Source organism: Pseudopipra pipra, chromosome 9 (genome assembly GCF_036250125.1).
Source record: "Pseudopipra pipra isolate bDixPip1 chromosome 9, bDixPip1.hap1, whole genome shotgun sequence".
Taxonomy (NCBI): domain Eukaryota; kingdom Metazoa; phylum Chordata; class Aves; order Passeriformes; family Pipridae; genus Pseudopipra; species Pseudopipra pipra.
This window is the reverse complement of record NC_087557.1, coordinates 6,222,711-6,244,701: the sequence shown is the minus strand read 5'-3', so window position 1 is coordinate 6,244,701 and position 21,991 is coordinate 6,222,711. Positions and strand designations below refer to the sequence as shown.

General features: G+C 54.9%; 3 protein-coding genes and 1 long non-coding RNA gene across 11 annotated transcripts in view; 1 reads left to right on the top strand and 3 right to left on the bottom strand.

Moving 5' to 3' along the window:
- Positions 1-4,128, bottom strand: part of DNM3 (dynamin 3) — a 172,321-nt gene extending 168,193 nt beyond the window's left edge. For all 7 annotated transcript variants that reach the window (XR_010432638.1, XR_010432639.1, XM_064664341.1 and 4 more), the window contains exon 1: positions 3,713-4,128. Coding sequence is in view for 5 of the 7 variants with exons in the window: in XM_064664341.1 (XP_064520411.1) it covers positions 3,713-4,113 (401 nt within the window). In the remaining 2 variants the exon portion in view is untranslated. The remainder of the gene's footprint in view (positions 1-3,712) is intronic.
- LOC135418747 (uncharacterized) lies at positions 3,911-9,771 on the top strand. Its single transcript, XR_010432642.1, has 2 exons — positions 3,911-4,051; positions 9,636-9,771. It is a non-coding gene; the product is annotated as an uncharacterized LOC135418747 (long non-coding RNA).
- A 1,711-nt stretch (positions 9,772-11,482) lies between these two features.
- METTL13 (methyltransferase 13, eEF1A N-terminus and K55) lies at positions 11,483-17,550 on the bottom strand. 2 transcript variants are annotated; one of them, XM_064664342.1, is made up of 8 exons: positions 17,223-17,549; positions 15,665-16,412; positions 14,748-14,947; positions 13,999-14,194; positions 13,621-13,764; positions 13,223-13,435; positions 12,725-12,856; positions 11,483-12,246 (listed from the first exon to the last, which is right to left on the bottom strand). In XM_064664342.1, the coding sequence occupies exons 1-8, from the start codon at positions 17,505-17,507 to the stop codon at positions 11,972-11,974; spliced, it is 2,193 nt and encodes a 730-aa protein (XP_064520412.1). In that variant the 5' UTR covers positions 17,508-17,549; the 3' UTR covers positions 11,483-11,971. The 2 variants fall into 2 exon arrangements, 1 of the variants encoding a protein (XP_064520412.1); XR_010432640.1 differs by having other exon boundaries at positions 12,136-12,246; positions 13,583-13,764; positions 17,223-17,550.
- Positions 17,551-17,812: 262 nt separating this feature from the next.
- Positions 17,813-21,971, bottom strand: ITPA (inosine triphosphatase). Its single transcript, XM_064664334.1, has 8 exons — positions 21,820-21,971; positions 21,682-21,739; positions 21,534-21,598; positions 20,802-20,875; positions 19,801-19,832; positions 18,968-19,083; positions 18,380-18,456; positions 17,813-18,102 (listed from the first exon to the last, which is right to left on the bottom strand). Exons 1-8 carry the CDS (start codon positions 21,880-21,882, stop codon positions 17,982-17,984), a joined length of 606 nt encoding a protein of 201 aa, XP_064520404.1. The 5' UTR covers positions 21,883-21,971; the 3' UTR covers positions 17,813-17,981.
- Positions 21,972-21,991: the final 20 nt, after the last annotated feature.

The following is a 21,991-nucleotide window of genomic DNA, read 5'->3' as shown; positions in this document are numbered from 1 at the left end:
GTTCATGGCTCTGCACTGCTCGGTAGCACAGCAGTATGCCCGGGCCAAGTACCCGTCTCCCACTGGCATCTGTTGGGATTTGTTGTTTGACTCCCCTTTGCATTTTGAATCTCTCTCTCCCACCAAATTCCACCACAAGACTGCACTGGATCGTTTGCTTCAAACATTGGTGCCTAGCATTTTACAGGCACATTTACTTCTCTTACGAAGAGAAGCAGGTAGGAAGAACATTTGCTCTTCACACAATCCCATTTCCTCAAACAAGTGCCATGAGCTCCAGTTATGAACACATGAAGGTCTAACCCATAAATGGAAATGACTGCTGTCCTCAGGCGCTCTCTGGAATCTCTGTTTCCATCTAAATATAACCAGAATTCTGAGAGGAAAACCTTCAAACACAATCCTTGATTACCAAAAGACACTGTCTCCTTACAGAGGAGCAAAAAAGTAAAGAGGAAACTCTCCAAATATCGTAGAGGATGCTAATCCAAATAGCAACAATAATAGACACATTGGGAGATTTGACACTGCCCCATTCCTGCTGTGCTCAAAGCCAGCCTACAACCACATAAGTAGTTCTGGGTGTCACACAATTCCTGGAGCAGGCAAACGTGCAGAATTCATCCTCATTTGACACCAACACAGATCCCAAGTAAACTAATCCCAAAATACTCCCTAACTGTTGTTAGTTATTAAGGATGCTGTGTGCACCTAAACAAGCCTTGGTGCTATACTGAGGACAGTGATGGATGCATGTCACTCAGCAGCTTGAGAAAGAACAGGACCTCGATCCCACTTCCAGACCATCTGCCAGCCCACAGAACTGTGCCAGAGCAGGATTCCTCAGAACCCCTCTGAAAAATTATGGTAGTGCATAAACTGGATGGTGGGTAATGCAATATCTCCCATGCTTACTGGGCTCCATAAAGAAATTCCAACTCTGATACCACCTGCAAGCTAGAAAATAGGTTTCCACTGTCCAAGTGGAGAAAAGTAATCTTTGCACAATCAAAGTCCCTACGGAAGACTGAAACAGGCCCAACAGTCTAATGGCTACAGGCAGCAGGGAATAACAACCTGATCCTAGAGTTCAGAACCACCTTACCAGCCTCACTAAAGCTCCACTAACAAACACTGAGGTTATCAACCAGCAGCATGTTTGTAGCAAGACCTTGCCCTCCACATGGGGATATCATGACTTCCTCATACCAATTACAGCTATTCCTGAAGAGAGGAGCTCTTGAATCTCTCCCTGAAGGCTGAGAGCTCAAAATCTACCAACGGTAATGATTCACGTGGTAAAAAAACCAAACTCACAACCACCAAGAAAACAAACTCCAAAAATCCCCAAAAAACCCATGAGAATTAATGCTCATGCTTGAGAGCAATGCAAGGACTCTTTTATTTTGCTGTCAGGTTCAAAGCTGTGGCATTGTTAGTCGAAGTTGCCTGTGTGGGTAATCCCAGAGCACACAACATACCACCAACAAAGAGAAACGAGCACAGCATGTCTCCACAAGGAGACTTACTACCTCTATAAGACATATGTGGATTAAACAAACTCGTTTGCAGAAAGCAGCTGCATTATCCCATAAAAACAGATCCTATGGCTTACTAAAAAGAGACACAGATCATTTGCCTGCTGATCTGACAAGCGAAATCCTCTTCCGATCTCATGGATATTTATTAATCTGGTTCTGAGGGTTCACAACCAAGTTCTCACAGCTTAGCAAGTGCACATCTGCCAACCACATGTACTCACTCAATCTAGAGGAAAGGCACGTGGAATAGGTTTGAAGCAATGCATTCTAATGTCATTTTTGCAACAGCCTCTAAGGTTGCAAGTAGGGAGGTACTACATATCAGCTCATGCTAAATCTCAAAAAGTTACCACAACTTGGAACTCTGAAACCAGGTTGAAAGAATCCAAATTCCAGATCCCATGTGATAGAGACACTCTGGTGCAGCCAGAGCATAAGCCTGTAAGCTTTTCTCTGAAGAGACTCCCTTGCAGTGTCTGCAGGCTACACGGGGAATGGCTACGTAAGTGAAAAAGGCATTGCCTTTCGCTTTCCTTCACAGTTCTTCCCAGAAATGCCCACGCCTCACTTGTGCAGCTGGTTCCAACCTCTTGTCCAAACGGGCCAGATCAGCACAAACTGCTCATTTCCACCTTCTGCTCCAGCCAGGCGCACCCAGGCGGCTGGGCGGGGGTGCGCTGCGCTCAAAGGAACAGCTCCACCTGCGGATCAGATGGAGCAGATCCCTCCGGCAGCGGAGCAATAACAAGCATCTGGGAGCAGTAAGATCAGCCCAGCTGGATCCAAAGACCGACATCAGCGCACAGCCCATTACACAGCACAGCCCCTCTCCCAGATGCGTGCCACCCCAGACAAGGCTTTTCCACGGGGACCAAAATATCCTCACTGACAAGAAAGATGAAGTTGCCTTTTCTCCTCAGCACGCATGCTTTGCACAGCTTCGTGGACACATAGATCAAAAAGTGAAAGGGTTACCAAATTACTTTTTAAGGACTTGTTTAAAGAAAAAGGTAATAATTTGACGGCCAATTGGGCTTTCTGGGGCTCCCATTTATGCTTTCAGTACTCGAGAGATTAGCAGTACTGTCAACACCAGTAGCTAACTACAGTCTTCAAGAAGAACGAAGAGGAAGAACTGACATTTAACACAGTAAATTCTGAAGCAGAGCTGAGGAACAACTGTATAGAATTTTTATACTGTATATCAAGAGCTGCTGCAGCCTGACACATGGCCAGGTTGTGGAGCGACACAGAGTTTAATATTACCTTCAGTGAAGACCTCCACACATGAAAGTTCCTCAAGCACCGACACACACCAGTATTTTGACCTTATAATCCGGGCTGAGCTCGCAGCTCCGCTCCGGGAGCACCATTTCCCTCCCTCCCATCGGGAGCCCGCAGCTATTTGCGGCAAACGCAGCAGGAACTTTATCAGCACGTGAAGCCCGTGTTTACCTCGGGCCATCTCCAGAGGCACTGCCTGCCCGTCGAAAAGCAGCACCTGAACCGCCAGGCTCCCCTATTTTCGTTGTCAGGAACGATGCTAATGTCGCACTTGGCGATCCTGAAGGTCTTTTCCAACCTTAACGCCCCTGTGATTCGAATACCCAGGACGGTGTCAGGGTATTCATCGCGTCAGGACGGTGCGAATCGTAAAGCGATGGGACGGGCGGGATGAGCAGCCCAGCGCCATCACCCCACCGAAATTACGGTTTGGGGCTTTAAACGCCGCGTGTCCCTCGGACAGCGGTCAACACATACATACATACGTACATACATACATACATAACATACATACACACACACACTGGGCACACGAACGCGCTCGCAGCGGAGCCGCGGCGCCTTCCCCGCAGCGCGCACATCGCACAGCGGGCACCGCCGGGCCAGGGCCCGCCTCGCCACCCCCGCGGCCACCCCGGGAGGGCACCGAGCACACCTGGGGAGGGGGTGTCGAAGCCGCGAACGGGCCCCCGCGAAACCCCCCCAGAAAACCCCTCCTGGTCCGTCCCCGCCCGTGACCGCTCCCCCCCCAACCCCGCCGCTGTGACGGGGGGGGCGCGCGCCGCGACCGTTGGGAAGGGCGCGAGCCCCGGGGTCAGGTGCGCGCGCGTGTGCGCGTGTATGTGTGTACGGCGCGCGGGGGGATGTCCGCGCCCGCCGCCACTCACCTGGAGACGCAGTTCTCCAGCACGGAGCTCTTGCCGGCGCTCTGCCCGCCCACCACCGCGATCTGCGGCAGGTCGAGCAGGCAGTTCTGGCCCAGCGCCGCGAAGGCGTCCTGCAGCCGGTTGACGAGCGGGATGAGCCCCTCCATCCCGCCGCCGCCTCCTCCACCCGCCGCCGCTGACAGGTAACGGGCGGCGCACTGCGCATGCGCCCCTCCCTCGGGCTTGGGGGCGGGGCCTCCGCGGGGAGGACACGCCCTCTCCCGGTGCGGGTCCCGCTGTTGTCCCAAAATAGGTGCTTTTTCCCGGTGTTTACGAGGCTGGTCCGCACACAGAGTCGAGGTGTGTGATTTATTTACAGTTCTGTGCAGAAAGGGGGGCTGGGTGGCAAGTCCTTTTGCCATTCACGGCGACTACCAAAAGTTTTCACATTTTAGCAAACCACGGCATTAGTGTTCATCGGCTGCAAGTTGCCTGGTTGTCCTGTTAATTAGTACTCTATCTTCCATGGGTTAATGATTCTCTCGTTTCTCATGCTAATTAGTCCACATGCTCCATCTTTCTCTTCTTCTGAGCTGGTGGGTTTCCTGGATTGGTGGTCTGTGAGTCGGTGGTTGTGATCTGCCCCTGCCAGAATTGCCTGTTACCCAGTCAGAGATGATTTCAGCACAGTTGCTGAGTTGACTTTATTGGTTTCTTCCTTATCTTGGTGGTTCTGCCAAATGTCCTTGTAAACCATGCATTTGGAATTCTTTATGTCCACTGTCAGTGGTACATCCTTCTTCCCAAGCTTCGGTAACCCCCCCTTAGGTCTGAGCTCATTGAAACATATCAAGCCCCAAACCTTAACAAAGCAATTCTACTGACAAGTAATTTATCTTTCTAACATCAGGACATCACTTAGAGCTTGCTATTTGTTTCACGGATTAAATCTCCTTTCTTGCTGATTAGGCTTGAAAGTAAACAGAGATTAAACATCAAAGAACGTCTTTTCTTAAGAGAATTTTACATGTTCCACATTTTGCAACACCACCAAGAAGGGCTGAGCCACAGGAGCCCGAGGTGGTGGTGGGGTCCTCTCTGCTCTTTCTGTGGGGACACCAGCAGAGCCGCTCACAGGGAGCATCCATGGGGTCCTCCTGGCATTCTGAAGCCCCCACTGACAACTCGAGTGGCTGGGTGGGCTCATCCCAGCTTTAGATACCAGCACTTTAAGTACACCCAGCTTTAGATATTTATAAATATCTAAAGGGGGGGTGCCAAGGAGATGGAGCCAGGCTCTTCTCTGTGGTGCCAACCACTAGGATGAGACACAATGGGCAGAAACTGATGCACAGGAAGTTCCACCTGAATACAAGGAAGAAATTCTTTACTGTGTGGGTGACCACACACTGGAAGAGATGCCTAGAGGGCATGGAGTCTCCCTCACTGGAGACATTCCAGAACCATCTGAGCTCAGTCCTCTGCCATGTGCTCTAGGATGACCCTTCGTATGCAAGGAGGTTGGACCAGATGACCCACTGTGGTCCCTTCCAACCTGACCCATTCTGTGATTCTATCCCTGCCCGAGGAAGTCAGCCTTGGTGCTGGGACCCTCAGGCACAAGATGCACAGTTTGCCCAGGTCAGCACACTGACCATGAGGCCATCAGGCTGCCCCCTGATCCCAGCTGGCCACCCCCTCCTGCTGGTGGAAAGGGCTGCAGTGTCCCTTGAGAGCCCCTGAACACAGGACTGCGGCACCCTCCAGCACCCAGGAGAGGTTTCCATGCCCTCTTCCTCAATGACTTTTGTCACCAGACTGGGAAGAGGGCCAAACTGGGAGCCCATGGAGGAGCCAGGTTCCGCTGGCCGGCATGGGACCTGGCAGACAGCTGGCTTCAGCAATTCCCGATCTGCGGAGCGGGGAATTTTGGAGCAGTCCCAGTGGCTGAATTCCTCCCAGCTCCTGCCTGCAATGGGAACAGAAGCAGAAGGGACCACGATCCGTCCCTGCAGCACGTGAGTGTCCCTGGCAAACCTCACAGACACTCAGCCATGGGTGGAGTGCTGGCAGGTCAGACACCTTCACCAGAGCCGTGGCAGGGCAGGCCCAAGGAGGTGGGTCTGGCCGAGCTGGCAGCAGGTGGATGGCTCAGGAACGGGCTGGGAAGCAACAACAAGATCCAAGCCATGTCGCTGCAGTGGGTTCAATTTAAAAATGCACACCGAGGCTGAGCTAAGAGGTTTATCTGTGATTACTGGCAGCAGTCACAACATGAAAATATCCAATACGCAGGCTTTGGAGTCCTGCAGCGATAAAAGTTATCCTCTGTATTAAACCAGACACCGGCCTCACTCAGCGTGAAAAGCAAAACAAAAGGGAACTGTGAACATCCCGCAGGCTGACGGAGACTAATGATCTGGAGGATTATCAAAACTTCTTGGCCAGAGCTCCCAATAAGTGTGAAAAATTACTCCCTACAACAGACTAACTTATAACTCTGGAAACAAATGAACAGTTTTTAATCGGCATAATGCAGGCTTTGCCACTGCAGTTAGACCACAGCATCTGGGAAAAGCCTTGCCATCATGCCTATCTAGATGGGGCCTGGGAGTTATTGACATAATTATGCCAATTAGCAGCATGCTTATTTCTTTCCCCACTCCTGAGAAAGCAGGCTATGCCAGGAGGCACTAGAGTAGCTGCCTGGCCTTCCTCCAGTTCATGGGTTTCCACGGAGGCTGGAAGCCGGGAAGAACAGGATCACATTCTGGCCAAATCCGCCTCGTCTGAGCATCAGAGCACTGTGTGCTGCCCCCATGAAATAATTAAGATCCGTAGAAGAGCAGCCTGGCAATGGAATTGGATCTCCACAGGAGACAAATGAAGATTGGAAAAGGCACGATGCCTGAGGAGTAACACTATGTGCACCTGATAACCTAAGGATAACCTGTCCTTTCCCTTCCAGTCTTTAGATTACATCTTTGTTTGCTTCCGTGATTAAGATAACATAAATTAAGAAAACACCTTAGACTAGGAAAAGTCTGAGTTATTCCCCCAAGTCTGGGAAGTTCACAAATCAAACTTTTTGTCCGGCGAAGCAGAGTTAAAGCTGCCAAGTCACCACACTCACCCCACCACTCCATCACTTACAAAAATCCACACTCCCCTCAGAAAAAAAAGCTACAAGCAGCCAAGGATAGATTTCCCATCTTCTGGAAAAAGCACAGACATTTTCTTTATACATGCCCCTATTACCATGAGGGTGCTCATTTTTCCAACAATTCCAAGAGAGCAGTGGAGGAGAGAGGAAGGGCACCCAAGTGTATCTTCAGGTCTCTGCTTTTTCTAAATGACTTCTCTGGACGGCTTGTTCCAAACCCCCGTGTGGAGCCCAGCCTGGCTTTCTGAATTTGCCAAGATTCATAGTGGCTAAATTAAAGGAAACAGGGGTACTGCTATGAGAGACCATTGCAAAGCTTCATGTAATGAATAACCATGAAATATAAGACACAAAGCAGTGTCAGGAGGCCATGCAAGAAACTGTTTTCTGGGGAAGCGCTGAGTGTGATCCTCAGGAGCACAGAGCTGCTCACTGGTTAACCAGCTAAACACAATCTACTTTTACCCTCTGCCCAGTTGTGCCCCACAATATTTATCATTTCATTTTGCCATGTGCCAGGCTCAGCAAGCAGAGAAAACCTTTTCTGACCACCTCTCCTGGCACAGCAGGAAGGCTGCCCTGCTCCCCAGAGTGACATGCCAACTCCATCAGCGTGGTCTGATGTCAGATGTCACCACCTCCAGCAGCCTGGCCAGGGGCTCCTAGCCCTGTTGAAGCCTCCAGTGCATTTCAGATCAAGCCTACAGACAGCAAGTTTGTCCTCCATGACTTTCAGAAAAATATATGGCAAAAATAGCCTGGCTTCAGGGTGCAGCTGTAGCATTCAAGGCCACAAACTTACCCACAGACAATTCTCCCTAAGCAGGCAGCGTGACGTTAAAGCTGAGGACATTTGGATCAGGTCCTCAGGCTGCTTTATAAACACACACCAGTGCAATTCCCTTCATGAAAAATGGGTTGTATATAAAATATCAGAGCAGACTTGCAGATGCCTGCAGTGAAGAGCCAGGCAGGATCCCCCTGCCGGCAAAGCAGGCAGGACCCTGTGGGGAGCAGAGCACAGAGGAGGCTGCATCCTCTCCCCAGGAAGAATTAAGAAGAGGCGGGTTCCTCCACACTTGCTCTTCTCCCCGGGGACTTTCCTCACCTCCTTCTTGCTTCAGATACAAACCCAGAGTCTTGCAGAGCTTTTCAGGCAGCTGATCAGCACAGAGCAGGGGGAGGTGTAGGCAAGGAGCCCGTGCAGGGGGAGCTCCCAGGTTCTCAGCAGCACCTGGCTCTGCAGTGGAGCTGCACGAAGGTCCCAGCCAGCACTGTGCCTGTGTATCTGCCAGGAGCAGAGCTCAGACCTTGAAGCTGCAAAAGATAGAATTCAAGCCAGTGAAAGAAAGTCAGAGCGGCCCCAGAGCTGTGATTAGAAGTAGTGGCTGCAGCATTTCTCCCTGTAAAGAGGATGTGCTTTCTGCCTTCCCCCCACGGCCTGGGGCACTGCTGACTCACTGATCGTGGGACAGTGACAACCCAGTCTCTGTCCTATCTCTCCTCCCTCCTGCCCTGTGACCTCCAGCTGCATTCTTTAGTCGGGTGCATCCAGTTCCAGGGTAGAAAAAGGGCACCGTGCTGCATTGCAGCCTGCAGAGACGTTTCCCAGCTGCCCTGAGCACCCCAGGAAAGAGCTGTACTCCCTCACTGCAGCCTGGCAGCATGCCTGCTTCCTTGGTCACAAAGCCAGGCAAGCCAAGTGCTTCCCTAAGGGAAGATTTCATGTCCAAAACACTCCCCATATGCTTCCACCCTCCGGGAAGTGGCTGGTGCAGCCCTTGCTGTGCTGTGACCCTGCCATGCCTGGACAGCAGCAGCATCCCAGGCAGCCAGGCTCTTCCCAGGTGAAGGGAATCAGCCTCAGCACTTAGTCCCTGCAGCTTTTATTACTGCAAAATCTCTCCCAGCTGCTTGATGTACTTTCAGCTGGTGACGGTATGTCGCCTGTCCACCTCCAACCTCTTCCCTAGAGCCCAGCCACCTCCAGTCCTTCTGCAGAGCAGGGACCTGTGTTGTGACACCTGAGGAGGTTATACCATCTGGGGTGTCTATGTGGCACCCCACCTCTGCCTGCCTCACAGTGTCACTGTCCTGCCAGCTGCCTGCCCACACAGTCACCTCGGTGCCAAAGAGCCTCCATGGCTGGGCATGGCTGGCTGCATCCCTCCACCTGAGATCAGGAATCCCAGGGCTGACCCATCAACTCCCTGTGTCTCATTCACTGGAGTGGCAGCAGGACTGGGATGTGATGCTTTGAGAAGGATTGGGACCACACCAGACCAAATCATCCCCAGCTGGCTACAGCCTCACACCTGAGCCATGGGATGAGTTATGCACCGGTCTGTTTTTGTGCTGGGAAATCCAGAAAGGAAAAAGTCAACATCTCGGAGCCAGTGGAGGTTGCTAAGTGACAGCAGAGCTTGTTTCTATCTCACCACTTACAGCGTGGCTACGCTGCAAAGGAAGTAAGTGAGGAGTAAGGGATGTAAACATGAGTATATTGCCAAAACACTCCACAGAACACACAGTTGCCAAACATATACATTAGCTGCACATTTTGGCTGCCAGCAGAGAAATATTTACTACGTGTCAATTTTCCAGCCTTGGAGCATTTTACCTGCAGAGGAAGATTTTGTGTATTTGCAGCGTTCGTGAATTTGCCAGTTTTCCAGCTGAAATTTATTTCCAGACCAAACTTGTAGCTGCAAGGACAGCTGCAACGAACTGAGATTTCATCCTTACATTGTTTCTAATAGATGGCTTTTGTTTTCCCACCAGGATGTGGCGTTACGCAGCATTTGGGAAGCACAACAGAAAGGCAGGACTGGACAAGGGAGGGATGAAGGCAGCCTTTGTATGAGCTCCTGGGGAAGAAAGGAGATGGTTTTGGTAAAATAAAGGGCATACACACAAACCTATGTCGTTGGAATTATGTTGAGAATTGCATACTAAGTTAAAAATAGCCTAAATGCAGCACTGCTGATCCAGTTGAGAAATTTGCCATTGCTAAGCTGGGTGGATAATAGATATCTTTCAAAACAGTGCTCATCACAGAGAAGCTTTAGAAACTTAACTGTGTGGGGGCAGGCAGACTTCCACCCAGCTCGAGCTCAAGCCTTGTCCCTCCCATTGCCCATGTGCTGCCTCAAACACACTACAGGAGGAGGAAAACACACTACAGGAGTGACAGGGTGCTGAGTAACAGAGGGCACCTACCCACAGTGGCAGCCTTTATCTGAGGCAGGGAGCAGGCCAGCCCTGCTCTCCCGTGCCTGGGAACCATCAAAAGCACTTATTAAGAAAAGCATCTGCTCCCTCTGCATAGAAGCAGGCCAGCCCAGGGAGAAAGTAGGGCAGAGATTTGTCCCTCTGTGTGAAGGGGAGTAAAGCAGGTGGCATGGGAGAAGGGATCTGAAGAGTGGTTCCCGAAGTAGAACCTGCTGGAAAATTAAAATTAAAATACAGGCACAGAGGGGCCTGTCAGAGGGACATGCTCACTGTCAGCATGGTTGACATAGGGTCTCCTGGGCACTAACAGCCCCATCTCCTGCATCAGTGGAGTGGCCATGGTACCCACTGGTTTAGGGTCCTCCCCAGGGTGGGAGCCCTTGGGATGTGCTTTCCATGGCCCCGTGGAGCTGGTGAACTGCAAACTCTCAGGCTCGTGCACCCTCTCGCTTTGCTTTCTAAGTGAAGGAGGATTTCCCAGATGGAGGAGAGCTGGGTCCTTCTGTGGAGGAAGGAGAGGCTGAGGAGGGGCACGACATCACCCCATATCCCTGTGGGACAGGGTGCATGGGCTGCAAAGCTGGGAGATGGCTCCAAGACACGGCTGCTATTGCCTCCATACTAAGGGCTAGGTGAGATCCCTCCCGGAGCCTACTTCTGATGTGTTGTTATCTCCCTGGGCTGTGGAAAGGTGCCTGTGGAAGGTTTGCTTTGGGAAGCAGCTGCCAGAAAGATGTCCTGGCTCAGGTGGCCAGCGGCAGAAGGGAGCATGGAGTGAGGGTACAGGATCAGTGGCAAAGCATCAGAGTGCCTGAGCAGGTTTTCAACTTGCTGTCTGCAAGCTGATCCATTGTACCATGTCTCAGAGTCATTTTGGTACCAGCTGTTGCAGGGGACAAGCCTTCAAAAAATAGCTTCTGATGAATGTATGAACACCAGCAGGTCTCCTGCTCTGTAACCAGCCAGGATACACCAGGTCAGGTCTTCAACTAAACTTCTCAGGGAGAGACAAAATGAGGTGTCTAGGCTGGAATGGGGTGCTGTGGGAACACCCCAATGGGTATTTTCCTGCTGCCTTTTCATCTTGCAGGAAGGCTGACCAGCAGCAGCTGGGTGAGCAGTTTGGAGTGGCCAGGGGCCCAAGCCCAGGACTGGGTCCCTGCTGGCCCAGGGGAGAGAAGGTCTGGGGGCTCAGGGTTTTACAGGTCTCAGTCCAGTGGTGATAGCTGGAGAGATGCAGAAGAGTGAAAACACAGTGGGGTCCAGTTTGGAGAGGGCAGCGGTGCTTAAGGGGCAGCTGCCTGTCCCCAGGACATGTCCTTGAGGTGCAGAGGTGACTGTAGCTTTTCCAGGGTGTGGGTGCTTCAGAAATTAGCCCTAGCAAAGCACTGCAGGCCTCAGAGCAGCCCTGAGCACTTTATTCTCACAGCCCACCCACACATATCCACAACCAGGCTTGGGGCAGCACCAGGGCTCTGCAGAGACACCAGGGATGCTGGAGAGGCAGAGAGAGGCAGCATCAGAGGGAAGGCACTGTGCTGGAGGGGAAAGAGGTGGTTGGAGGGATGTTTTTCCCACAGTGGGGAAACAATGGGGACAGACCCAAACCCACAGTCCTGCCAGTCCCACAGCACCTTCCTCCCCTCACCAGCTCAACGCTGTCCCTTGGGCTGCACAGCCCTCCTCAGTCCCGGACCCCTTCCTGGGGAGCCACGCTGCAGGAAGCACCTTCCCATGCCAGTTCATCCCTCAGGCAGACCCAGGCCAGCACATGCCCCCCAGGGGTGGCAGTCCCAGCCACGGGCACCCCTCTGCTGTGGGGCCAAGGCACCCACATGAGGAGCACTCTCTTGAGCAGCGTCTCAGCCTGTCCTGAGGAGCCCCTCTCAGAGGATCCTGACAGCCTGCAGCATGTCTGCCAGCACGTATGAGCTGTCCCAGGGGCGCCCTGGCTCCCGCAGGGCCCCCTCCAGCGCCCGGGCACGCGCCCCCAGCTCCGCAGGGTCCCGCCGGCCCTCGGGGCTGGGCTGGCAGAACAGGATCTCGTTGACCTCCCCTTCGATGCGACGCGTGTAGAGCAGCGGGAAGACATCCCTGAGGGTGGCCAGGACAGAGTCCTTCAGCCGGGCATCACGGCACACCAGGTTGAGCACAAAGATTCCTGCAGCGGGAGGAGAGGGGTGGGAGTTCAGCCTGTGTACGGCACCCTGCTCCCTGTGGGAACACAGCTGAATCGGTGCCACCACAGTGCAAATGTCTCCCCCACGGCAGCACGAGGAGTACCAGCATCCCCCTGGTACCCATGGCCCAGCTCCATGTCCCTGCTGCCACATGGGTCGTGGGTGGCCACGATCTGTTCTCAGGTACCGCCTACACTCTCCGCTTCCAGCAACCCTTCCTGGCCCCCCAGGATGTCTCAGCCTGCCTGACCCAGCAGTGCTGCAGGTCACCTGCTCCACCCTGCTGGCACAAGACCCAGCAAAACACTCAGATCCAGGACCCACCAGGAGAAGCAGATGCCACACAGCAATGCTGTCTGTGGCCACTATTCTCCAGGATGAGAAATGGTGGCACAGCCCCAGCTCCACACAGAGCCAGCCAGCCTGGCCACAGGGACACAGCCAGATCTCCCCTCCTACCTTCTGGCTTGAGGATGGTTTTAACTTTCTGCAGGAAGGGCTTTTCCACAAAGGCTGGAGGTGGGCAGCTCATCCCCACCGTGAGGTCTTTGCTGTCCACGTCGAACATGATGGCATCATACTGGGCTGGGGCTGCAGGAGGAAGCACAGAGAGTTGTTATCCCATGGGACAGAGGTGAACCACACACGATTGGGAGGCAACAAATGGGATGGTCCAGACATCTCCTCTGCCATGTTATGGGTCTCTTCTCTCTCCTGGGGTTTCTCTTTCCAAATGAAACCCACAGCAGCAGCCCTTGGTGCTGAGGGAGGCAGCAAATCTAAGGTCCCCTGCACACTAGGCAAGGACAGGCTGTGAGCTGCACAGATCTGGTGAGGCTGGAGACTGTGACACATGGCAGGAGATGGGCAGGGAATGAAAACAGCCCAGGACCTCAATCCTCAACATGTCACCCGCCAGACTTGATGGGGTACCCAGAATGCTCCCCAAGGAGGTACCTTCAGCTGCCAGCTTGGCCACGTAGTCCAGGCCATCGGAGAGGTGCACTTGCATCCGGTCACCCTGGGAGAAGCCGAACCAGCGCGTCGCCACCTCCAGCATGGAGGGGTCAATCTCCACCACGGCCACATGGGCCTGTGAGAAGTAGTCATGGATGAAGAGGGGCAGGCTGCCACCACCAAGCCCCACCACCAGCACTGCCAGCGAGGCTCCTGCCAATGGAGAACACCCAGTGAGCCACCAGGATGCCTGGCTCCCACGGCTCATCCCACCCACTATCCACAGACCACTTTGGGAAGGGTGCATGGGGCCAGAAAAGCCATTCCCCAAGGAACTGGGGTGTGGGGATACAGGCGCACCTGCCCCCAGCACAGCCTCTCACTGCTGGCCTTGTCACCTGGGAGGGGGTCGGGGCCCCCCAGCAGGCAGAGCCCTGCGACCATGGCCTTGTGGTGCTCACAGCACAGGTAGCTCTTGTCGATGGCTGCAGGTGGCTCAGCAGGGCTGGGTTTCTTCTTGTCTTTTCTCCGTTTCTTCTGGCCTGAATGACAGGAGACACCAGCTGGTAAGGCAAGGTGGGAGACAGAGGTGCCTTCTGGGGACTAGCCACCCCCAGCCCTGCCCCACCCACAGCGCAAAACCGCTCCCAGAGCTGCTCTGGGACAAGGCAGGCAGGTCCCAGCAGGACTTTTACCTTCCTCCTAAGTCTCATCTCTGTCACCCCCCAAAAAAAAATCAGCCTTGGCCCCTGCCCCTTCCTGGCTGCCCCAGGTACCTGGGAGAGGTGTGGGAGCCAGGAGCCGGGCCTCCGACTGCACCACGTTCCTGTTGCGGAGGAAGATGAGGCGGCGGAAGTAGCAGGTGCCGTCTCCCTTCACGTCCTCCACCACGTACTCCCCGCTCAGGGGGCTGGTGTCCTGGTGCCGCACCGCCCGCACCCCAATGTCCCCTCCCACGGACAGGAAGGGCACCTGCAGGAAGGACAGTGACTGGTGTGAGGAAGGAAAGACTACAAAAACAGAGCCTGGCGTTCCCGCTGTCCTGACAATGGCTACGGAGCCATTGGATGAAGCGGACACAAGGCAGGAGCAGTGGGATGCCACAGGACCTGCACTGGCTTCACTCCCATCCGTGTGTTGGGGATACAGGGAGCAAACACCTCATGACTTCTTGCAAGAGCTCAGGTTTGGGGAGTTGGGGAAGGAAGGAGACAGGATGAGCAGAAGTTAAAGCCAGGATTAAGAAGAGGCTGCTCTCAGGGTTTCGGGATGCCCGGTTTTCTTGGGATGCTGGGTTTTTAAGGGGAAGGATTTCACACTAAATCTGCCTCCAAGCAAAGGTAGACAGCTGGAAGGAAAACTGGGAAGAGCTGCACCTGAAGCCAGACTCCTGCCCACCAAGGCAGCCAGCTCACACTTTGCAGCTTGGTCTCCCTTGGAGAAGAGAGATTCACTGCTGGAAAAGAACCAGCCTGTTCCCGGTTTTGGGGAAGCCAATCCAGGGGATTGGGCAGTGGGGGCTCACCTGCTGCCGGGCAGGGAGGCCTGGTGGGGCCAGCTCCATCACCTTCCCTGACAGCTCTGCCTGGATGCCAGCCATGCCCTCGTAGTGCTGCTCCCTGTGAAGGGCCACGGTGACCAGGCGCCCAAAGCCCGCACTGGTGGCCAGCTGCCTCCGTCCCTCCTCCGTGCCAAAGAGCCACTCAGTTTCTCTGCCCTGTGGAACTGCAGAAGGGGATGCCATCAGCCTGGGCTGCTCCTGGTCCCAGGGGCAACCACCCCAACCTCCAAGGGAGGAGCCACAGGGAATGGTAAGACATCATGGCAAGACTAGAGCCGTGCACCACAACCGTCAAGAGAGCCAGGAGCTCCCCTGTTTTGAGCAAGCTCATGCAGGAGGCTGGAAAAGCCATGTCTCATTAGAAGGGGTGTCCAACAGCCTCATGACCTGTCTCCAGGCTGTGCTAAGCCCCAGCTTTGCAGGTGTGCAGGGGGGGAACAGCGCCACTGGCAGAGCCTGACACGTCTCTGTGAGGTGCAAGCAGAAAAGCCAAGTGCAGCCCCAGCAGCCCAGCCCTGCAAGTCAGGACACCCACACAGACCAGAGGCGCCTTCCCAGCTGCATCACTGCACCCTGGCTTCATGCAGCAATGTGCTGTGGTGGCTGTCACCTGCATCAAGGCAGGAATCGCCCCCTTGGAGGCAGGACAGGCAGTGTCCCTCTGCTGTGAGATGCAGCCAGCAAGCTCTGTGTCAGGTCCCTGCTTGCACCACCAGGCAAACACATCCCACCACAAAACGAGGACTAAAACAACAACTGAACCCCTCACAGGTGGGTTATTTCCCTCTCCAGTCCCAAACTCAACCAGGCCTGAAGGGCTGGCCATTTGCATCTCCTGGCCAGAGCACCATCTCGTTGCAGGCAGGACAGGCTGTACTCACTGATGAAGATGGCAAAGCGATTTTCCCGGGAAGGTTTCACCGAGGGGCTGTCAACCACATGCAGTGTGTAGCGAGGCTTCCCGCTCTCCTTGTCACACAGATCCAGGGAAAGCTGTTCCCTGCAGGGGGTTTTGCTCAGCTGGTTGCAGAGCAGGGCGTAATGCTGCCTGTCCTTCACCGCTGCCACCAGCCGCTCCACGCTCTCCACCCGCATCGGCTTGTCCTGCTCCTCGGGGCAGATCTCCAGGATCTGTGGTGCCGAGCCAGGGATCTTCCTGAATTTTGTCATGACATAGACAAAGACTGGTAGGACAAACTGCTGGTCGTCCCCGCTGCCGGCCACCTGATGGACACGCACGACCCAGCCTTCCCGGGAGAAGTATTCCACTGCTTTCTTCAGCACATGGGCCTGAGCCAAGGACACGCAGAGGTAGCGCCCTCCCACCTGCAGGACCCGGCTGATCTCGGCAAACATCTGGTCCACCTTGGCCAGAGTGGCCTCCTCCTCATCAGTAAGGAGGGCATCCAGCGTGCCTTTGTCCAGGACCACCTGGAAGTGGGCGTCAGGGAAGTCCATCTGAAGCATGTCCATAAGCAGGTAGCTCATCTTTGGCCTCCTGCTCCCGCTCCGCTCCTGCATCTGGCGGATCACGGCGTCGCTGATGTCGATGTTCACGATGTCCTCACACATTCCCGTGTCATACATCTGCTCGCTCAGCTCCGAGTTCCCACAGCCCACCACGAGAACCTGGGGCAAGGCACAAGAGCAGTGGGATGGTGAGAAACCCCTGGAAACGTGCCCCCAAAGCACTTCATGAGCAAATATCAGCCGCAGCTACGAGCCCTCTGTGAAAACCACACCCACAGCACCTGCAAAACCACTCTCTGGGCCCTAAGACAACATTTCCATAGAGAAAAGTCACATGGGCACAGAAGCAAAGGATCTGCTGGGTCTCCTCTGGGAACAATCTGTGTGTTTTACCCCCCAGAGCTCCCCAGACCAAAGCAACCCAGGAGTCTCTCCTGTGCTCTTGCTGTAGCAAACTGGGGGCTTCACATCGTCTGTGTCAACACACAATGGCAGTTTACGGTGGGACACAGAGGCACAGAACTCATACATCGAATCACACAGAATCAATTACATTGGAAAAGATATCTGAGATCATCGACTCCAACCTGAGACCCAACACCACCATATCAACTAAACCATGGCACCAATGGCCACATCCAGTCCTTCCTTAAACACCTCCTGGGACAGTGACTCCACCACCTCTCTGGGCAGTCCATTCCAATGTCTAAGCACCCTTTGTGTGAAGAAATTCTTCCTAATGTTCAACCTAAACCTCCCCTGGTGCAGCTTGAGACTGCGTCCTCTCATCCTGTCGCTGCTTGCTTGGGAGAAGAGCCCAATCCTCATCTGGCTACAGTCTCATTTCAGGGAGCTGTAGAGTGATAAGGTCACCCATGAGCGTCCTCTTCTCCATGCTAAACATCCCCAGAAGGAGCCCCGGGGAGACTCGGCCCGGGCACAGGGTGCTGGGTACACACGGGGGCTCACCTTGTCGCGGGGCCGCACATACTTGTGCAGGACGGGGCAGAGCTCCGGGAAGGCCCCGTACCACTCGAAGGCGCGCTGCCCGCGCTGCCGGAAGAAGCGGTCCCAGTACCGTGCGGAGCCGAACTCCGCGGGGCTGCGGGGCAGCAGCTCCATGGCCGAGCGGGTGCGGGTTCGGCCCCGCTCCGGCCCCACGTGGCCCCGCTCTGACCGCTTCCGGGTCCGCGGCGCGCGCGCGCGCGATGGACTCGCCGCCCATTGGCTGCCTCTCCCCCGGCCGCTTCCCATTGGCCAGCGGGAGCGCGCTGCGGGAGCGCGCAGCGGCCCCGGCGCGGCCCCGGCGCGGCCCCGGCGCGGCCCCGGCGCGGCCCCGGCGCGCCCCCGTTCCTGTTCCCAATCCCAATCCCGGTTCCCTGGGGCGCACGGGCCGGCCCGGTCGCGACACTCTGCTCAAAATCTCCTGGCAGAAAGGGTGACAGGGACTGAGCGGGCCGGCGCCGCCCCCGAGGCACAAACGTGCGGCTCCAACAGCCCGGACCCGCCGGGCCCCGCGGCTGCCGCAGCGACAGAAACGGGGCGGAAAGAAGGACCGATGGGTTCTGAAGGAGCAGCTTTAATGGCAGCCCGCAGCAGAACAAAGCTCTCCCGGGGCTGTGTGTGACATGGACATGCAGGGGGGCTGGAGGGGATGATCTCCAGAGGTCCCTTCCAGCCCTAACAATTCTGTGATCTGTGGACACGGGGTGCCCGCAGCCCGGGGCACTAGCTGGGACCGGAGTGGCGCTCTGTCGAGTTGCTCTGGAGAAAGAAGGCAGAGAGCTCACTCAGTGCTCTGTATCGGTGTGAGATGGAGTTCTTCACTGCCTTGGGCAGCTCAGCGTAGCTGCAGGGCACAGAAAACACAAGTCTCAGCAGCAGAGACACTTCAGGATGTGCCCCCTAGTCACCAAGAGCTCCCCCTGCTTGGCTCAGCAGGCATCTGCAGTGACACACTGGCAGAGCCAACAACCCCTATCCCGATCCAGGGGTTCACTGTAACGCACCACGTTCAGATCCAGGAGGAATTTTCTCCCTGGTGCCCTTCCTTGCAAGCCAATTCCTCTTGACACCCTCACCCCTGGCTTGCCCTACACAAAGAGCTGTAGGTAAACACCACTTACGTCTGGTTGTAGCCATCTGGCTGAAAGCAGGGATCCCAGCCAAAATCCCGAGTGCCTCTGGGCTCCACGATCAGCCCCTGCCACAAGAAAGCAAAAAAGGCCCCTTAAGCTGTGGTTTCACAGCAATTCACTTGCAGCCACATTTCAAACACAGGCTGAGGGGCTGCACAGAGCCACAGACCCCACTGCAGCCCCCACGGGCTCTGCACAGTGCTGTGCTCCTTCTCAGCACCTCCCCGGGGTGCGACAAAATCAGCAGCCCCAAACTCACACTGCCCTACGTTGGCAGGGCCTTTACCCCTCCAAATAACAGAGCTAACAACTGCACTAGAATACAGCCCTGTCAGAGGGAGATGAGGGGCTGAAGAGACCAAGGTAACATGCAGATCTCAGCAAGTACCACTGGGAAAAGGGCTGCAGCACTCCCACCCGCTCTCTCCCTCAGCCTGTTCCCAACACTGAGAAGCTCCGAGGCTGTACAGTGACCCAGGGGCCACTAAAATCGTCCTCAGCAGAGCCAGTGCTGTCACACATCACATCCCAGCCCTCCTCCCCCAGCATGTTCCCTTTCCCAGCCACACCACCTACATGGGTCTGGCCCTTGAACAGCCTGACGGGCTCCTCGGGGTTCCCACTGCTGAAGGCGAAGGTACAGAGGGCGTAGGCAGACTTGTCTTCAAAGCCAGCCAGCAGCTTGTACAAGCCTGAGAGAGACAGAGAGGATGCCGGCGTTACTGCCGCTCCCTCGGAGCGCAACACACCCCCTAGGGACGGATCGAGGGAGCATTCCGCGCCGCATTCCCGGCCACCGCCGAGAGGAAGAACTACAAGAGGTGACGAAGCTCAGGCACAGGGATGCTCGTGGCGGGATCCCTCCTATGACTGAAGCCAGAGCCTCAGACCTCACTGTGTGAGCCGCAGGGCCCTGTTACGATTTTGGGAGATGAAGCCAAAATGCAGCACCAGAGAGGACTAAGCCCACTCTGGATTAGAGTGATTAATGCTCATGTTAATGAACACTGAACTGTGGGATCAAGGCAGTCACTGCACACCAGGGGAGGGGAGGGGAGCATTAGTGGAGAGAGGCCTGCACTGAGGCCACAGGGAGCAGCAGGTCTGTCAGGTCACACTGATGACAACCAAGAAGTTCCTACAAGCCCTGCCACCAGCCTGCAGAGGTAGGAATCTGGGAATCCAGGGATAAAGCTGCTGCGGAAAACAGCATCCCAGGAAGGAGGGCAGAGAACAGGCTTGAGGAGAGAATGTGTGAAGAGACAGAGCTGGACAGGCAGGAAAGGGAACCAGCTATGAAACAGGCAGTGTGGTGGGCAGGCAGGCTGGGCAGACCCCTGCATGGACAGGGATTCACTTCAGGGGAAAAGGAGCAAGTTACAGGCAGAGCAGTAACACAAGAGCAGTACCTTCTGGCTTGAGTTTCTCCAGGAACCATTTTCTGAAGAAGAAGGAGAGAGGGAAGATTAATTTTTGCTATTATCTCTCAGAAATACATGTATCCTTGAGACATTTGCCTACATTTTCATAGTCCCTTGAATCCCTCTTCAATGTGCTCAGATCACCTCAGGACTACTTACCTAAGTAATGGCAGACTTAGCTCTTAAAGTGAATGTGACACAGTGAAAACAGCAGTGGAGTATTTAATTTGAAGTAGTCCTGGGGTCTATGTAAATAACCCAGTGCTCACTCCTGAGCCATGCCAAAATACATTTCTCAACACAAATTGTTCACATTTTACACCCAGCTGTAGTGCTGACTTGGTCACAGTCTCAAGCCTGCCAGAGTTCAAGAAGTATTTGAACAAGGCTCTCAGACACATGGTGGGATTCCTGGAGTTGTCCTGTGCAGAGTTGGACTTGAGGATCCTTGTGGGTCCTTCCAACTCAGGATATTGTATGATTCTATTCTATAACCTAAAGCTTTTATGTATGCTTAGCATAGCAGAGATAGTTTGGAAGAATTAACCACACAAACAGTTAATTCCAGGAGATGAGGCAGTATTTCATTGCAGAAGTTCCACTGTAATGCAATAATTTTTTTATCTGCTGGATTTAAGCAGTTCCTATGAGAACCTACAGACACTCATCCCAGAATCCTGCTGAAAGGCTTGGTGCCTTCATTACACAGACCCCACTGTGTGGACAGGTTCCCAAGCTCACTGCCAGTGTAGGTACCGTAGGTTGGGAGCCAGAGCCAACAATCCATGTGTGTCTGTCTCATCCCCCTCCGTGACTTACAGCAGGGCTCAAGGAGTTAAGCCCAGCCCCTGTGTCAGGACACAGACCAGGAATCACCTCCATGACCCTACTGCTCCTGGCACACAGAGAATCCTCCACTGAGCCCACCCTGCCAGCCTGTGCTCCTAACTCTGGCACACAAAAGAGAAAGCAACTTCCCTCCTACTTACATGTAGGGTCCTGGAAGGCCCCCCAGGGCATTGAAGCACAGGCAGGTGTCCTCTACTATAACAGGTCCCTGAACCTACAGCAAAAGCCCAAGAGGAGGAAACATTAGCCCTAGAGGAAAGTCACTGCTTCCAAACCTATTTCCTTGCTCTGTCCTATCCTCACATTTCCACTTGGCCTCAAATGCAACCTTGACCTTAAAGGCAACACACACCAGACAGACATAATCCAACCCAAGCTCTCCCCAGGCAGGCCAGAGTGGCTGAGGAACAGTAGGGAAGGTTTCACATGGAGGAAAACAAGCTGAGGTGAACAACCCCTACCCTCCTGAGGGATGGGAATGGCAGGACAAGGAAAGGGAAAGCCTGCATTTCTCTGGAATCCCAGCTCTCACTTGGTTCTTTTAAGACACCCATCCCAGAGACAGCTCTGGAAGCTCAAGCTGACAGCAAATGTTGTGTCCTGCAGCCACAGGGGCTGGACTGAAGGAGCTGCCATGTCCTCCTGCTGCTCCAGGGACACAGGAGACCAGAGGAGCTGCAGTGGGGCTGCCAAAACACCGTGTCACCAGTGAGAATTCACCAGCACCCGGCCCAAACCGGGGCGATGGGAGTGCGGTCAGGCCAGGCCAGGCGAGGCTGGATATGCCTTTGGCTTCCCTCGGGGTCGGTTTGGATGCCCCAGCGTCCCTGTCTGGGGTCCCTCCGGGAAAAGGGAGAGAGCAAAGGAGCGACCTGCCGGGCGGCTTCACGGCACTTCTGCACGGAGATCTCGTCTGGCTCCCCCTGGTACTCGGGCACTGCGGACACAGGGAGCGGTGATGAGGAGACGGCCGGGACGAGACGAACCTCCGCGTCCCGCCCGGCCCCGCCAACAACTCACGGTCAATCTTCTTCGCCACCAGCGTGTAGGGAGAGGAGTCCCCGAGGATCTGAGTGACCTGCAGAGGGAGAAGAGAAGGATCAGGGAGGGAGAAGAGGGGTGAACCCGCCCGCAGCCCCAGTCCCGCTGCCCCCGCACCTCCTCCAGCTTCTTGGCGTTGCCGGTCACGAACACGACGCTCCGCCGGGCGGGCGCCGCCATGCTGACCCCGCGCGCGGCCGCCGCGCGCGCCCGGCCGCCAATCAGCGCCCGCGGCCGCGCCGCGCCCCTCAGCGCCCAGCCAATGGGAAAGGCGTCTGCCCCGCGTCCC

Coding starts and splice junctions, on each gene's coding strand:
- METTL13 (XM_064664342.1), bottom strand. CDS start 17,507: ATGGGAAGCGGCCGGGGGAGAGGCAGCCAATGGGCGGCGAGTCCATCG. Junction 14,195..14,747: donor GCCTCCCTGCCCGGCAGCAG/GTGAGCCCCCAC, acceptor TCCTTCCTGCAG/GTGCCCTTCCTGTCCGTGGG. Junction 13,765..13,998: donor GGCTCCCACACCTCTCCCAG/GTACCTGGGGCA, acceptor CCTGTCATTCAG/GCCAGAAGAAACGGAGAAAA.
- ITPA (XM_064664334.1), bottom strand. CDS start 21,882: ATGGCGGCGCCCGCCCGGCGGAGCGTCGTGTTCGTGACCGGCAACGCC. Junction 20,876..21,533: donor GCCGTGAAGCCGCCCGGCAG/GTCGCTCCTTTG, acceptor CTTTTGCTGTAG/GTTCAGGGACCTGTTATAGT. Junction 18,457..18,967: donor TGTTCAAGGGCCAGACCCAT/GTAGGTGGTGTG, acceptor TTCTTGTGGCAG/GGGCTGATCGTGGAGCCCAG.